Source organism: Netta rufina, assembly GCF_964035555.1.
Source record: "Netta rufina genome assembly, chromosome: 21".
In the NCBI taxonomy this organism is placed as follows: domain Eukaryota; kingdom Metazoa; phylum Chordata; class Aves; order Anseriformes; family Anatidae; genus Netta; species Netta rufina.
In genome coordinates, this window is record NC_140145.1 from 3,831,504 (window position 1) to 3,848,772 (window position 17,269).

Sequence of the window (17,269 nt, forward strand, 5' to 3'; positions counted from 1 at the left end):
GGAAGCCATAAGGAAAAGCCCTTTCTCCACCCCATTCTCACCATGAGGTGCGCAGCCCCAAAGAGATGACATTTCTCCAGCCCCGCCAGCAGCAGCTCACCGAGGAGCTGCTGCCACTCCACGCAGTGCTTTGGCAGATGGCGGGTTGTAACACCGTTGTATTTACCCAACGAGGCTGTTTTATCGCGTTTCTTGAACAACACAGGGCGAGACAGAAGCCAACCCCTGGGCTTCAGCAGCCCCAGTGCCGAAAAGAACAAGGCAAAGCGAGGAGGGCCCGCAGGACTAAAACCCATCGCTCCGGAGCTCACATCTACACACTGATTTAGGCAACAGGAGAGCACGGGCAGCTCGCAGGCACCACAAAATGATTTGTGATTCGGCCTTTTGACCACGAGGCTCCACAGTGTGGGGGAGCAGAGCCACGGGCACAGGTCGGAGCGCGGCCTGGCCCCGGGCCTGTGAGGCAGGGGGCACACCAAAGGCCGCGATCCTCCACGCGAGGGCAAAACAACCACCTCTAAATTCTTCTGGTCGTCAGATGAGAGAGGGAAAGCTCTGAGGTTTTCCTGCTTTTCCATTTTTTTTAGTCAGGGAAGGAGGAAGCCAAGGGCTCCTCAACCACTTCTCTTTCAACCACACAACCCATGGGGCATCCCCTGCCTCGGCCAGGGCAGGGCTCAGTCCCAGCCTGGCTGCACAGCTCCTTGCCTCATTTAGAGGGATTTCTCCCCCACAAATTACACCACGAAGCTCCTGATTATTACGGGGCAGGCACTGCCTTTCTCCTGGAAGTGTGCAAATCCCTCATGTGCCTCGTGGAGGGGGGAGGTTTGTTCTCCAGGAACATCAGTGTTCCCCCCCCGAGCTAAGCAGGAAGAGCAGCACCTGGCAGCAACCAGACTGAGAGAAAGTACAAAAAAAAAAAAAAATAGTTACAAAGCCTCCTTCCCACAGGATTTTCACCCCCACCACGTCCAGCCCAACCGAAGCTCCACGGCTCCTTCCCACCCCCTGCAGCTCCCCCTGCTCCAGGAGCGGATCTCAGATCCCTGATGCTCAGCCCCAGCTGCTGGGGTGGCTCAGGTGAGCACGAAAGCCCTGCAGCCCCCACACAGGACACCATCCACGCAAGGGACATCCACCTGTGTCCCTTTCAAGCTTCTGGAGCAAACGGTGGAGGAGCTCCCGAGAGGCTCGGAGCCTCCACGTGTGGGTTTGCTCCCTCTGATGTTGCAGGTTTAGAGGAGACGAAGATGGAGGCGCCTCATAATTCAAGGGAAAGGTGGAGATTAGCTTTGAGGAAGAAAGTCCTGGTAAAGGATGATTAGATTGCTGTGAATTTGCAAAGGCAGAGCAATAGTCTGTGCCGGTCTCCTATTCATCTAGTTGAAGTTAATTCTCTTCTTAAAACAGCCATCACAGCACTGAGCGGAGACAAAGCCACAAAAGCCAGAAAATTCAAACAGAAGCTGTTTGGATATACAAATGTAAATCCCACCAAGGTGCAATCTGCTTTTAAGAAGGCAATTCTTGCACTGAGTGCTTTTCTTAATAACGTTTACCCGCCGGGGAAAGCCTTCCTGATGCTGTAGGTAAGCCCCCTGGAAATCACCATCAAAGCGTCTGAAAAGCGACGATTGGCAGCAGATCTGGAAACACAAGGCCCTGCACAGGTCCTCCCACCTGCCCTGCATGTAACACGGAACCTCCTCAGCTGATGAAGCTCCTCCGTGAGGTTGTCTCAGACCAGACCCCCCGCCAAATCCCAGCACCCGGCCAGTGGGACCCAGTCTGGGGCCGCGGCTCCTGCTCGGACACAGCCAGTGGGGAAGGGGGACCTCGGCCAGGCAGGGCTCCCGGCACCACTGAAAGCAAATTTGATCTGTGGGGTCACGTTAAGCGCTGCAGAAGGATGCATTAAACCTGCAGCCTCGCCCAAAACAATAAGCAAAAAACCCCAAAGCCACAATCTGTAAGGTCTGCTTGAATCACAGCCGCTGCGCAGCCTGGAGTCTCCCACAGCTTCTGACCAGACCAAGGGCTCCTAACCTCTTTTTAAAGATGATGTCTCAAGAGATTGAAATAAAACACACAGTGGAAAGTGAAAGGCTGCACCTGGGCAGAGAAATTTCTCTGGGAAACCTTGCCCTGGTCTGCAACAACCGCTCACCTCCCGAGAAATGGTCCTGCTTTCTGCCTCAAGCCCTGCTGCTCTGATGAACCTCCAGGTGGGAAGATCCAGGAGATACCAGGAGACCCTTCCCTACAGCTTTCAGCTGGGACCTCGCCAATAAAGAAACTCTACAAATACAAAATTTAGCTCCTGGTGGACACCTCCATCCTGGGAAGAGGCTCCCTGTAGGTCCTCTCCTTCCCGTCCTCAAGGGCAAGGCTCCTGGTGGCACCACTCACACCTCAATTTCGGTGATGACCACCACCAGCACATCCACCACCAGCAGCAGCTACAACCTACGCTCAGGCAGCAAACGGAGCAAACGCACCCTCTGCCACGGGGACGGCTGGCACCTAGTCCTGTGCCCGCACCACGGCTGGCAGGGAACGAGCCCGGGCCCCGTCGCTGTCCCTCCGCATTCCTCCACCAAGCCTGACCGCCAGGGTGCAGCCGATGAAATTCCCAGAGGAAGTACAGGGCATTGATAATTGCCTAAAAAAATCCCAGCTATTTCCTGTGGGAACAGCAGATGGGAATCCCCCATCAGCTCCAACAGCGGGAGATCACTCCAACCACTGTTATGGTCTGGGGTTTTGGGGTTTGGGTTTTTTTTCCTTCGTTTCAGGCGAGCGCTGCTTGATTGAGAGGTGGCGCCGTCCATGCAGGTGTGGGTGCAGGACAGCCCGGCCTGTCCTCTGGGTGCTGGGAGATGGAAACAGCCTAAAAACGGGCCCTTCTTGCACCGTGCGAGGTCCTGCAAGTCGCCTCCCTGTGCCAGGCTGCCAGGACAGTGAGCAAGGGCAAGGCGTCCCTCACGCCGGGCTTGTAGGGCAAGTTGCTAAATACGTCCCCGAGCAGGTTCCTTCCCTCCTCTCCAGCTTCTCATTAGCAAACCCAAAGGCGCCGGGGACCTTCGCGCCTCTCCTCCCTGGCATGAGCGGCGCAGGAGATGAGGCACAAATGTGGGGCTGCTTTCGGGATCAGACCCAAGAGCAGCACCAGGCTCGAAGCAAAGCAGTGACACGCGGGCAGGGATGCACCGTGGCACCTGGACCTGCCCAGGACAGCCCCGTCCCCCTTACTAGGGGGTTTCTCTCCCCACCCAAGACACAGACTGGGGGGTGTGGGAAGTGCCCGGTGTTCCTGGTGTCCCCTTTTCCCATGCTGGTTCCCGAAGGCCAGCACGAGCCCAGGAGGCGTGCCAGCCCCGCCGCAGCACCAGCACCCCACAGCCACACAAAACCCCTCCAGGAGGGGCAGCACAGGCAGGCAGCACATCCCCAGGGGTGCATGTCCCCTCTGGCACCCTCCTGGGTGTCCCTTCAGGGCTGCAGCACCCAGTGGGACCCAGGCGGCCACCAAGGCAGTGTCAGCAGGGAAGGAGGGAGAAGTGCAGGAATGGGTGCACGTATTTCGGTGGCACAAACAGGCATGCAAGGGTTCTGTGCTCCGGCGTGGGACCCGTGGGACACACCGAGCTGCTTCGATGCCCACGGCAGCCGGAGAGCTCCGTCTGGCCACAGGCAGCCCGCGCATCGCCTCCTCGTCCGCGGCTCAAGTGCTGCGGTGGTTTTCCTAGAAGCCCGAAATTCTCCCGGCTCGGCTGGGTGCCGGCTCCTCCGGCGAGGATCTCCAGAGCCGAACCCCCGGCGCTCACATCGCGGGGTCCTCCTCCGGCTGCAGCCCCTCTGCAGGAGCGCAGGGAGCAGCCACCCCGCAGCGGGGGCTCCCAGCGTGAGCGGCTCCGCACCCACATCCCCACCCGGCCCCGAGCATCCCCGGCTCATGGGGTGCCCCTCGGCCACGCACCCCCGGGGTTACCTGCGACGTGCCACCGGGTCCAGGGCTCGCTCCAGCGCGGCGCAGCAGTGGGATCGCTCCGACCTGCGGCTTATCCCGGATCAACCCACTGCCAGCCCCGTGCGCTGGAAGGACAAGGGCACCGGCTCCCCGGGGAGGAACTTTCTCCCCATCGCAGCTCTGGCTGTCCCCAGCCCTGTCCCCAGCCCTGTCCCCAGCCCCATGCAGGGCCAGAGCCCGGTGTGGCCGGGGGAGCCGCAGAGGAGCTCTGGTGCCCAGCTCTGCTCCTGGGGTCGGTCCCTTGCTGTGTCCCCAGCTCTGCTCCTGGGGCTGCTCCCAGCCCTGTCCCCAGCCCTGTCCCCAGCTCCCCCCCCACCACCTTTCCCCCCCCAGCCGCCCTCTCCCCTCCCCACCTCCCCCCGGCCCCCTCCGGGGAGTGGCGGCCGTGGCAGGGCCCCAACTTCGCTCACCGCGCTCCGGCCTCCCCGGGCGGCTCCGGGCGGGGGCGGGCGGCGGGGCCGGGCCGAGCCGGGGCAGGAGCCGAGGCCGGGGCCGGGGCCGGGGCAGAGCCGCCTCCCGCCGCCCGCCTCCCGCCGCCGCCGCCTCCTCCCCTCGGGCCGGGCCGGGCCGGGGCCGGGCCGGGGCCGGGCAGGGCGCCCTGCTCGGGCGCGGAGAGCTCTTTGTTCTGGAGCGGCAGTAAGAGTGGCAGCCATTCGCCCCGCCGCTAATCCCAGCCCCGCGCAACAGCAGCATCCATTGGCTGCCATTTACATACAGCGCTAACCGGCACCACGCCGCCCGGGGGAGGGGACCCGAGCCGAGCCGAGCCGTGCTGAGCCGGGCAGGGCTGTGCCGAGCCGAGCCGAGCCGGGCTGTGCCTCAGCCACACGCCGGGGCTGGGGGTGGATGGGGAGCGCTGTGTGGCTCGGCCCGGCCCGGCCCGGCCCGGCTCGGCACCGGCCGTGCCCGCTGAGGGCTGCGGGGAGCAGGGCGCGGGTGGCAGCGGGGCCGATCCCCGGGTGCCTGTCGCCACCTGTTGGTGCCGGCACGGCTCGGCACGGCTCGGTACGGGTCGCTATGGGTCAGCACGGCTCGGTACGGGTCAGCACGGCTCGGTACAGCCCGGCTCGGCTCCCCACAAGCGCTGCTCCGGCCGCAGGAGGAGCCGGGCGGGTTTGGGTTCGGCAGCAGGGAGCCGGCCTGCCCCCTTCCCCAGGTCCCCACCGCCCCTTTAGCGGAGGCAACTGACGTGCTAAATAAAATAAAAAGGGTTAAAAAGGATTAAAAAGGGCGTGTGAGTGAAGTTTGAAAACCGCTGGCATCCCCCCTCTCCTCCCACCACCCCCCAAGCACATAGCACGGAGCTGCTCCGTTAGCTGCGTTTTGTCTCAAAAAAAGTGATGATTTGTATCTGCTCTGGGGTCAAAATAAAGAAGACACCCTAGGAGAAAACAAAAACACTGGCTTTGGGTTTCCGAAGGAGCAGGGAAAGGGGGTTCGGCCCCTGTACCCCCAGCTCCCTCCCTGTGGCACCAGGCCTGGCAAACCCACCGCCCTCATCACCCCCCGCAAGGGGCCGGGCATCCCCCCGCATCCCCCCAAACATCCCAAATCCCAACACAACCCCAATGAGAATGAAGGGTTTGGTGGGACGGGGCTGCCTGGGACAGGATTTGTCCTGCTGATGGCCAGAGCAGGGCAGACCTGTGTGAATCGCGGTCCCAAAAATGCTCTGGGTATCAGCTGTCCCTGGGACCTAAATAACGCAAATGGCGAGCGAAACGACGAGCTCACTTTTCTGAATAATTAAATGGAAGGTCTTACTCAGAAGAAAGAAATCAGGGCATCTTTTGGCTAATTATCTTTTAGCCAGACCGGGTAAAAAAAAAAAAAAAAAAAAAAGAGCACACAAAATTAATTTAATTAGGTCACCCGGGTGCAGGAGCCAAACAACGGAGTCGCATGAGGAGCAGCCGCGCGGTGCTGCGTGGAGCTCCTCGCCGTGACTTTATCTCCCTGTGTCACCGTGGGGCTCTGCGGCCAAAATCTGGGGCACCTGGCCGGGGAAACCTCGTACCAAAGGAAAAATTGGGGAAAAAGTGTGTTTTGATGCAACGCTTGGGTGCGTTGTCCAGGGTTGTCCCTGCTCTGCATCCCTGCCATGCTTATGGTGATGTGCAGGTGTTTTGGGGAGCACTGGCTTGGTGCAGGGGCTGTTTTGTTCCTCGTGCCCTCTGTAATAAAGCACGTGTGTAAGGTAATGTCCGAGGGCTGCAGGTGCCTTTGTTGGCCAGTGGTTAATGAAGGCGCCTCATCCCATGTGGGGAGCTGGGGGTCGGCCTGTTCTCGCAGATAACCAGTGATAGGACCAGAGGGAATGGCTTAAATTTGTGCCAGGGGAGGTTCAGGTTGGAAATGAGGAGACATTTCTTCCCAGAAAGAGCAGTCAGGTGTTGGGACGGGTTGCCCAGGGACATGGTGGAGTCACCGTGGTTGGACGTGGTGTTGAGGACGTGGCTTAGTGGGTGATAATGGTCATAGGGGCCAGTGTGGTTGGACCAGGTGATCTTGAAGGTCTTTTCCAACCCTAATGATTCTAGGATTCTCTGATTCTATGATCCCCACACAGGGCTGCAATGTGTTGGAGGGGGAGAGGCCGAAACCATCCTGAAAACCAGGAGAAGCAGCCTGGGACTGCAGCGTGGGTGAGGGCTGTGAGCTCATCTGTGGGGCTCTGGCCCCGGGGGAACCACCTGGAGGCAGCCCAGATCTTCTCCAGATGTTCTGCAGACAGAGGCACAGGGCTCTGAGCCCCCACCCTGTGCTATGGTGCCAACACCTCCCCCAGGGACATCACCCAAAGGGCTCCCGATGCGCCCGTGGGATGGAGGCGATGGCCGGCACATTCCTCTGTGGCGTTAACGTCTGTGAAAGGCTCTGAAAAAAATATAAAAATCACCACGAAAGGATGAAAGTGGGCAAGCTGTTCCATTTCGGGGCTGAAACAATGAGCCTTACAAAAACATCCGACGAGGAGAAGGCGGTGTGAGAGGGATGTTTTAATCTGATCTCGCGGTAGAAATAAAGAACTTCCTTGTCGCAGTGCTGACAAAAGAAAAGGCAACATAGCCAGAAAACAATTATATCTGCATAAAGATTTTTTTTTTTTTTTTTTAAATTTGTTAATTAGTGACTGCTGGGCATCACAAGAATCGTTGTTTTCTCTGATATGCTGATTTATTCTGTCTCTCAGTGGAATTGGAGATCACAAAAAAAAAAAAATGCTGCTTCTTTAGAACAGGGAATAGGGAAAAAAGTTTTAGTAAGGTCAGGAGAAATTTAATTGAAAGAGTGAGTTTTAGTTCTTCTTTCCTAAAGGGGCATTGTATTCCTTAGCTACAGCAAATTGCTGGTGAAAACTACTGAGACAAAACAAAATGGTTTCTGAATTATAGATCAAGAGCAGGATGGTTTGGGGAAGCCCTGCAGGACATTGCCCCTGGATGCTTCAGGTGAGTTGTGCAGGTATGGGGCTGCGGGGGGGGGCAGAAAGCAAAATCCAGGGCAAGAAACCGTGGGAGGAAAACCCAAGAGGAGAAGGTATCAGGGTCTGCTTCCTGAGCTGGAAAACGTTGAGTTTTAGGGGGAAAAAAGAACTTTTCAGTCCATTTCCCATGCTTGGAGCAGCGAGGCTTTGGATGCAAAGAGGGCTGCAGCAAAACAGCCCCTGGTTTTCCAGGCTGTTGGCAGCGAGGCCACGCTCGGTCGCTCTGTTCTGCACTGAAAACTGCTACCACGGGGAGAGCGGTGTGCCCAGGGAGCCAAAATTATTATTAGCTCTTTTGCAGGATATATACACTATTGGCAAGAATTCCCTGCAAAACCAGGGCTGCTATCTATTGGTCGCAAACACATTCATAGAAAGAGCAAAAAAAAATAAAAGTCTCTCCGTTCCCTGCCTGCTGGGGCATGGAGGATGGCTTATATTGAATATTTACTCTGTCTGTCTGCATTTAACATATCTATCTGTGTTGCCAGCTGTCTGCATTTGTGCACTGCTTTGAACGCTGTGCTGCAGAAAGAGTTTGCTCCGGCGCAACAGATAAAATGGTTTTCCAGTTGTCTCTCGTTCGCTCCCTTGAATTATTTGCATGCTAATGAGAGCCCCGCAGAGGCACTCCCAAAACAGAGCCTCAAGACAGCGTCCTGGGGAGCAGAGCAGGGACATTTCCATCTCCTGCCCCCCGTCCTGCCCAGCTCCACAACACGCAGCACCAACATCTTTCCCAAAGCTGAAGTTGGCACCTTTAGTGTTTTTTTTTTTTGTCTTGGCAAGGGATGCTGAATCCTTTGGGAAGGCTGCTGTGGGTACCAGCAGCATCCCTGGTCTCAGTGAGGTGTGGCAATGGGATCGCTGCATATTCAGCCCCAAATCCACAACTCCCAGGGAGCTGCTTCTCAACATAGGGCCTCCATAGGTCCCTGGGCAGCCTCAGTGAAGTTCCTGGCCCCCTACCCCGGCTGCTTCCAGCCCCAAATGCACCTCCCCGCCTTGCTGCCCAGCAAAGCCAAACCCAACACAGAGCCCACAGCCTCGCAGTCCACTCAGATGCTGGGAACAGCCCAAAAACATCAGTGCCAGTGCCCCCATAGCACTGCTACCCCATGCAGACCCTGGCACCTCTCGGGGCACCCACCCGCTTGCAGCACCAACGCCAAGGGCAGGAGGCATTGGCATTCCCGGCGGGTCCCCACGGAACAAAAGTAAACTTAACGACATTATCCGCCAGCCTGGTAATTAATGCCCTGGATGCTTTTTATTGGAATAAGCGAGGGCCAGGACATGCCGGGGGTTTTAATGAGGGGCTGTGATGGAGAGGTGCAGCCCCTGCTTTCCCCTGGAAGGTGCTGTGCCAGGGCTTGGAAATGGTTTAGGGTTGGTTTGGGGTCCAGAGGGGCTATGATCACCCCAGGGTGCCTTGCACTTGATGCTGGGTGCCCCCAGGCTGGTCCCAGCCCTGCACCCACTTCACTGGTGGCCCAGAAATGCCATTCGCCCTCTCCATGCTTGGAGCTCAGCACCACACCGCACCTCACCGGCTCTTTCTAAACGAGATGCTTCCAAAATCCCCAAATATTCCCAAATATTGGGGAAGAAGCATTTTGCCAGGACCTTGCTGGGGCAGGGAGCAGGCAGGACCTGCTGCCCTCCAGCACCCCGACCAGGGCGCCGGCCCTTGCGCCCCTTTTCCTCCGGCACGGCTGGATCTGTGGTTGATCCCCCTGCTATTTTTAATACAGATGCCTTATTGAGATTCAAATGAATGTTTCAAATCCTCGCTCCTTTGCATAATTCTTTTTAATTAACACTTCAAAAGGTTTGAACACAAGATCCGTGCTATTTCCCTAACGAAGTTGACTGAACCTCCTTTCGCCCAAAGCTCCCCCGCGACGTTTCCGAGGGCGAAAGCCGGGGACGGAGCTGTCCCCAGGTCCCCCAGGTGGGAGGGTGATGCTGTCTGGGCTCGAGCTCTGCAGAAATAACAGCTAAGGAAAGAGAGGGGCAAATTGCTGCTGGGCAGGGGCTGCCACCCCACTGCCCACCGAGCAGTCAGCAAAACAGCCCAGGTTTGGCACAAAAAAAGTGACCTTTGAAGTGGATGGGATTAAGGTTGCTGCTCTGCCATCCCCTGCCCCAGCAGCAGCTGCTGCCGTCACAGGGCCATGCCTCCCAGGTGGAACAAAACCTCCCCAAAAAGTGAGAGCTGGAGCTTCTCATCAGCCATCCCGAGCACAGGTAGCAACCGACAGCCCTGAGGATATCACATGGGTCCCTGTCTGACCATCACCCCATCACCGTACCCACAGGTACCCCTGGTATGGAGGGGGATGAGCCCCACTTTGCAGGATCAGGCCCCAGAAGATCAGGGCAGTGCCAGCAAATGCAGCAATGGGCTTTGGTTTTAATTCCTGCAAGCGCAGAAACAATTAGACACAACAAAACTGTATAATTAGGATTTATTAAGAGACCATCCCAGACATGCGAAAGAAGTAGGTTAGACAGTGGCCTTTGTTCAGCTACAAAAGACGTTAATTTGCAAATACTCTCAATATTCATTTTTTGTTATTTAGGCTGATGTTTTGAAAGTCTCCGATAAAATGAGAAATCTGGACTAAGCATTCCAGTTGCATTTCCAAGCGCAGGAATCCGGCTTTGATGTTCCCCTTGATAACATCTTTTTCGAGCCTTGACTGCATCAAATTAAATTCTGATTACTCTGATAGCGCAATACAGCTTCCAAATGTATTCAGGTGACTTTTTGTTCTGGAAGGAAATTAGCTGTTTTGACAAGGATGCTCGTTAGACAGCAGTAAGATGGAGAAGAAATACCCTTATGATGGACAAAGGATGCTCCTGGTCCCAAATCCAGCACCGGAGCTCTGGCATTGGGGTGGCAGCAGGGAGAGGGCACAGGCAGCCCCTGCAAAGGCAATTTCTGCAAGGAAGGAGCAGATTTGTGCCTTCAGGGGTCTGTTGGACCTGCTGCCCCCTCAGACCTGGTTCATCCACCCCTTCCAGAGGGGACACCCCACCGGGACATGCTCTGGGGTGGCAGTTCCTGCAGGATTTGGGGTGAGGTGCCCGTGTAAAGCCACCTCCCATTCCCTCCCCATCCCAGCCCGGGGCTGCACCCACTTTGCCACCCCCATGCCCAGGTCCCTCCACGTGCTCCCGGCACTGCTGCTCCCGGCCCACACTCCACGGCTCCACGCTAGGATGAAAACAAAGTGCAAATATTATTGTTGGCAGAGATTACCAGCTCCCCCACTGCGATTTAGGCATCTTTAAACTTCATGTTTTATTAATCTTCGCCAAACGATTAACAGCACAGAAACGTTATGTCTGCAAACAAAGGCACGCACTACAGCGTTACCTCTGTGAGACACCAGGGCTCGGGCACCCAAACACGCACGGCCGTGCTCAACGAGAGATGGAAGGAGGACTTCCCACACCACGCAGGTCTCAGTGCCCACCCTCCTGGGCTGCTGCAGCATTTTAGGCTCTGATAGCAGTGAGGAGCAAGAGACTGGGGAAGAAAAGCCCGTGGAAAATACCCCCAGGGATGGGGTGCCTGGGGGTGTGCTGGTGGCTCAGGGGCCAGCAGCTCCAGCACCAGCCTCACTCTGCTCAGATTTCTCCCAGGCTGAGCTCAAATGAATTATTTTCCTTCCAGCCAGTGAAACATGCAGTTTGGAGATGCAATCACTTCCTGATCCCAAAGTGACCAATGCAGTGAGCGACTGTAGGAGACTGCAGCACCTTGCAATGCAGAGGGCGAGGGTGCTGCTGAAGCAGCAAGTCGCCCTAGGCTGCTTTGACCCCCCCGTCCCCCCGTCCCCCCCAAAAAAAAAAAAAAAAAAAAAAAAGCAGGAAAGCCTCACAGCCCTTACCCTACAGCCCATTTACTGCCCTGCCTGGGATAACGGGGCCTGGTGGTGTGGTTTCATTGCCTGTTGTGTGCAGTTTTCCTGGGGCCTTGCCCTGGGATCAGGCCAGGGCCTGCAAACCTCACCCCCCTGTTCAGGAACAGCCAAAAGCTTCCTGCTGCCAGAGAGCGCTGCACAGGCTCCTACAGCCCATGGGAGTGTGGAAATGTTGGAGAAGCACAGACAGACAGAGGTTTACTTGTTTCATGGGGTGCTGCCAAGTCAGGCCCAGGCTCAACAGCAGCTAAGGGCTCACCCCACGAAGAGCACCCAGCCCCAGAGCAAAGCTGGACAAGGACCATGCCCTGTGCTCCCCCTCCAGCCATCTCCAGCCTCTTCTTTTCCTACAGCAGAGAACTGCCCAAACTTGCCCAAAGTTCTGCAGTTTTGCCTTTGTTTCCCAGCACCCCACAGCTCACAGAGACCTGACCCTGGGGCCAGGAGAAGCTGACAGGTGGGGAAGATGCAGGGTCTGGTCCTTATGGGGGCACGGGGAGCAGGACCAGCGCCGTGTGCCTGTGCCCGTCACTTCTCATCCCGGGGAGGGAGAGCAGCAGCAGGTGCCTGACTTCAGCCACAGATTTTATTTAGTAATGAGCTCACCACACCAGCAAGCCAGGACAGGGGTGATGGTACATGAATACATATCTGGAGTAGTTACACAGACCAAGATTTGTACAGCTTTTGTACAGAGGAAGAAAGAAAATGAATCAAATAACAAAATAGACATTAGCAGTCAAACCTTTTTTTTTTTTTTTTTTTTTTTTTTTTTTTTTTTTTTATCATACTAACAAAATCTGATAGCCAAAAATGACTAAGCTACAAAATTGTAATACATACTGTACGGGTAAAAGGTTATCATCCATTTATACATCTAGTATCACCTTTATTCTGGTAACTTACATGAGGCCTATACGATCTTAGTGTATTAATAGTTCCCTACAAGATAGTGTTGAGCTGCTAAAGCTGCCAAACAACAGAGTACTGGAATTTTTGTTAAGACGTTTATAGTGTCATTTGCATTACTGTGTTTTATTGAAACCCTCATGCACCTCTTCTGCAAGCCAGAGGAACCGCTGGGGTAGGCAAGAGCCGTAAAGCCCGGGCTGATGCCTTCACCCCACCATAGGGCAGCAGCAGGGTACTGCCCCTTGCTCCAGGGCTCCGGCTGTTGCAGGAGGAATAAAGCTGAAATCACCAACCAGGACCAATTTTATTTATTTATTTTTTTTACCTTTTGGTCAAGAGGGTTAGAGAAGAAATGACTGAAGATGGAGCAGGACGACTTCCTGCCCAGCACGGAGCCATGATATACCTGAATTTCTCAGCCTTCAGCAGAAATCCATCACTAACCATAGCGGTAGCGAACCAAGGAGCCTGCGGGCGTGGGGCGAGCTCCTGCTCCGCTCCCTGCCCCGTGCTGGGGGGACGCAGCCCCCTGCCGGCTCTCGGGGATGGAGACAAGAGCGTGGCTGAAGCCGAAGGGGGAGTAAAGGCACAAACAGGAACCAGTCCCTGACCAACGACAAGAGATGGGTGCATCAGCGCTGCAATGCCCTTGGAAACCTCCCCCAAAGAACGAAGCCAGTAAGACCAAATATTGAGAAATACTTTATACACCACCACAAATAGGCAAAAATAGCAATTAAACTTACAAATAAATAGAGGAGCCGGGGAATCTCCTTGTCCTTTCCGAGTTTGTCCCTAGTTTGGTCTCTGACAACCTCTGCAGAGCAGCCACTGGAGGCAGATGCCCTTGGGAAGCCTTTTGGTGAGGGAGGACGTGGCTGGTGGCCAGCCCCCTCCTGGCCACTTGATGAGGGTGAGCTGAAGCCCAGACGGTGATAACGTGTCCTGTGCCTGGGGAGCAGCTCCCATGGACCTGCACCCCAAGGGGGGTGCGGACACAAGGGACCCAGCTCCACCCCGCTGCCTGTTTCGGCACAGCCTCTGCTGAGAAGCGCCATCAGCTCCTGGCTGAGCCGCAGGGAACAGCACAGCTCTTTACAGCAGGAGACCACCAGCATTAACTTTAAACCTGCTCCGAGCCATCTGCTGCTGACTTGCAGCCTCACCCGAGCTGACCGGGAGGAGCTGTGGGACTGAGCCGCTCAGAGGGGACAGTCCCTGGGGGAAGCAGGAGCCAGCTTCTCCCCCAGCCTGAACCAGTGCCGACCCGGGAATTCCTTCGTGGAGCCACATGCATGCTCCCCAGAACCACTCCTGGGGGATCCTGCCCTGTGCGGAGCCAAAGGTTCATCAAGGGAAGTGGAAAATAAGCATGGAACAGAAGGGGCTCGCACACCCGTGGGTGCCCGGGAAGCCCTGGGCTTGGAGACAGGTGGCACAGCGAGGGGCACCAGTGTTGTCCCCACTCTGCTGCCAGCGGGAGCTGTGACAGTGACTGCAGGGCCATTCGGCCAACAGGAGAACTTTGGGAGACACCAACACCAAATTCTTAAAGACAGCAGCTCCTGCTGAGGTATTCGCTATTGCAAGCTGTAACAAGGAATGCTCTCTGGGATTTTCCAAAGCGATGGAGTTGAATACACCAACCAGAAGGATTTTGGTCCCCTGAAATGTCCCAGTGCTAGGCAGATTGGTGGTAATCTTCCTGGTGATTAGTGAGAACTGATTAGACACTTCTACAAGGCAGGACGGGATCCCAGTTGAACCATTTCCAGCCAAGCAGATCCCACAGCCTTCCTCCCCCTGCCACGAGCCAGATGTAAGCCGTGTTTCTGACCTGCTTTACTCCCCTGAAGTCACCTCCCTCTCTCTTCCTCCCTTGAGTGGGGGGAAGCTCATCAGTCCTGCAGCGAGTGAGCAGGGCCCAGCGCTATATCGCAGCCTGGATGCAGCCTGGCAACCCACTAAGAAGAAGTGGCACAGTTTCATAGGAAATCAGGGCAAGAAGAAGTGAAGCTGACACACTGTGGTGTTCATCTGACTGTGTCCTGGCTCGGATCTCTGTCAGTGGCCTCCTCTCTTCTCGTTCACAGATGTCCCCTCATCACACAAGAGCTTCTGAAAACTGGAGGAGTCAGGCACTAAGGGAAGCCTGGTAAAATATTGCTATTATTTTTCCCTGTAGTACTAAACAGCGAAGCTGAACTGGACTCTTTCACAGGATGCTGTTTCACAGCTTTAAGAGCATATTCTCGTCTTACTCCATCCTAATATCCCCAGGAGCTGTGGTGCAAAGATGCAGAGAGGAATAAAGGCTCCAGAAGAAGGAACAAGACCAAACCAACCCCACATTTCCTTCATTAGCCAGCCGGTGCCCACTGTCATGGCACAAGGAGACAGCAGCACCCACCTGCACGCTCAGGGTCCCAGCTGCAAATTTGGGTGCTTGCCTGAGCCTGCACTGCCCTGCGCAGACACGAGAGCTGTGCGGGCTCCAGACTCTGATTCCTTCTGCTCCAATTGCTTGTGCTCATGTCACACACAGCATTTCTGTACCCACCAGATACAGACAGCCTGCATGAATGCTCACAGCAGTGCCTCAGCCTCCTGCATTCCCAGCAGCAGGGGACAGACACTATACCAAAGCCAAGGACAGGCAGCCCCCAATTAGCTGTTAAATTAAACAGGCAGGGAGGGAACCACCTCCTCAAGGCACCTGTCCCACAGACTGCAGCCAGCAGGGAGCCCTCAGGCCGGTGACGCTGGGATGTGGCTGGCTGTGGAGCCTGGTGCTCAGAAGACCCAAGAAAGCCCAAGAAAGATGAACGTGAAGCAGGGAGACCAGGCCAGGCAGCCCGGCTGCGGCCCAGGATACCATCAGGCCTGCTCAGGGACCTCTCTGCAGGGAGAGACCAGCCAAAGCTGAGCAAGGTGTGCCTGCCCCACCTCAGAGCCACCACAGCTCCTTACCCAAATGAAATAAATACCCCTCTAAAACCAGATTATTCCCCACGACATGCTATGATACAAGTACTCAGCGAAGCCGCCATGCTCCAGAACCAGAAGTCTTCTGCCAGGCGAGGAAGGAGACGCTTCCCCACACCCCGTCCTCCTCAGCCTACGCGTACCGGTGCGAACAGTCAGCCCAGCAGGTTTCACTCGCTTGTGCAGGTCTTCAAGACACTGGGGTGGGTGGAAGGGCAGGGACAGACCATGGGGGAAGTGTGCTGCCTCTGGGCACGTGCTTTGGAGCTTAACACCACAAGCAAATCCCTTCACTGTTCCTGTGGGGTTACAGGGACTCACTGACACTTCAGCTACCATCAGGGGCAGCTGTGACCCAGATCACAGACAGTGGAGCAAGGGCAGCTCAAACAATACAAATTCCACAGTCAAAATCAATACAGGTAAGAAACCAAACCCAGAGAGATCTTTCTGCTTCCTCCTGGAACAATGGCTGTCTTGGAAAACTGGACTCCAGGATTGTCCTGATTACATCAGTTAGTACATTATAAACATTGTCCTGCTTTAAAGTGAAAATACTGTGTCTAGTCTTTTGGAGGTGCTAAAGCCAGATGTGGTATTGGTTTTCCTGACTGTGCACAGGAGCTGATACTGGCGTGAAATGATCCTCTCCACCTCTTCTCTATCAGAGCTTCTCCTGGAAGAAAAGAGACCCAGTTAGCGAATGAGGGGAAACACGGAGATCTTTTTACAGAAGGAGAAACTAAGCCACAGAATTGGAGTAGAGACACAGCCATGAACAGAGATTTCAGGCTCACCATGCCCTGACCCACTGCACCGCCAAGTAGGCCACACTGCCTCTTCCTCAGGCTGGCCATCCTGCCTGTAAGGACATGAAGCCTGAGGCTACTGTGCCCTACATCATAAAGAACAGGAGACACCAACAGGGCATGTCCCAGGAATGCTACCCATGTCAAGGGTGACACATAAAGGGCATGTCCTAGCTGATCCCGACAGGAGTCATACAAGTACTGACCCAGGAGGTGGAAGAGAAACTCCCAATTACTTTTCCCTACAGAAGTGCCTACCATCCCTCAGCGTGCCTCTCATTAGTGTCTTCCTGATGACTTTGAATAGTTTAACAGTAAAATGAGGTTCCCACCACACTTGGTAAACAGGGTTGTGCAAAGCCCCATGTTTTCACTGGAAATGACATGGTCAAGCTTTGCTGGCAGACCCGCCTCCATTCATGCCCTGTCCCCAGCACAACAGGCAAGAAATCACATCGAGCAGTCAGTTTTAAACAACGTTCTGCTTAGAGCTTACCTCTTGTTTGTGGGATTTATCCTGCTGGTGAATCCCATTAGCAGACCCAGAATTTCCAACAGTCTGCAAAAGAAAACAGACAATGTTTACTGAAGAGAGACAGCCTAGTGTTTGCCTACGAGGGCTGAGGTCTGGCAAAACCGCCTTCTCCTCCCTTAGCAGCCCAACACTCAGCGGCCACTCCATGCAAGGAAAGGGGATTGCAAAAATCCCACATCAATTTTGGCAAGAAATTTCCTGATCTCCGCATCCTGGCCCAATCCCCACATGGGGGATTGTGTCCTTCCCAGCTATAAAATATCCCTGAGTTCCTACACGGACACAGATCGGCTCTTCACTTCTGACTCTTAAATCCTGGTAAACAAACCATCAGCCAAGGGCAGCATTAGCTGCAAAACACAGCACAGGGAACATCACAGCAGCAAAAAGGACGTTTGCCATCCCCCGTTTCCCATCTCTGGGGACAAGTCTGGCAGCCAGGACAAGCTGTTCTATCTTTAGAAAGCACAAGAACTTTAAACATTTATAATGTTTCTTTAGCAGGGATAATATGGAGCCCTTCAGCTTCAAAATGACAGCACAACCAGCACAAACAAGGGAAGAAAG

The 17,269-nt window shown here is 55.3% G+C and overlaps 2 protein-coding genes across 4 annotated transcripts in view; both read right to left on the reverse strand.

Moving 5' to 3' along the window:
* The window catches only part of GTF2IRD1 (GTF2I repeat domain containing 1), a 56,830-nt gene extending 52,295 nt beyond the window's left edge, over nt 1-4,535 (reverse strand). For all 3 annotated transcript variants that reach the window (XM_084299887.1, XM_084299888.1, XM_084299886.1), the window contains exon 1: nt 4,447-4,535. The gene's annotated coding sequence lies outside the window, so the exon portion shown is untranslated. The remainder of the gene's footprint in view (nt 1-4,446) is intronic.
* A 7,783-nt stretch (nt 4,536-12,318) lies between these two features.
* The window catches only part of CLIP2 (CAP-Gly domain containing linker protein 2), a 79,651-nt gene continuing 74,700 nt past the window's right edge, over nt 12,319-17,269 (reverse strand). Inside the window, exons 15-16 of the mRNA XM_084299962.1 lie at nt 16,664-16,726; nt 12,319-16,034 (exon numbers count right to left, since the gene is read on the reverse strand). Of these exons, the coding sequence (XP_084156088.1) occupies nt 16,023-16,034; nt 16,664-16,726 (75 nt within the window). The 3' untranslated portion in view covers nt 12,319-16,022. The remainder of the gene's footprint in view (nt 16,035-16,663; nt 16,727-17,269) is intronic.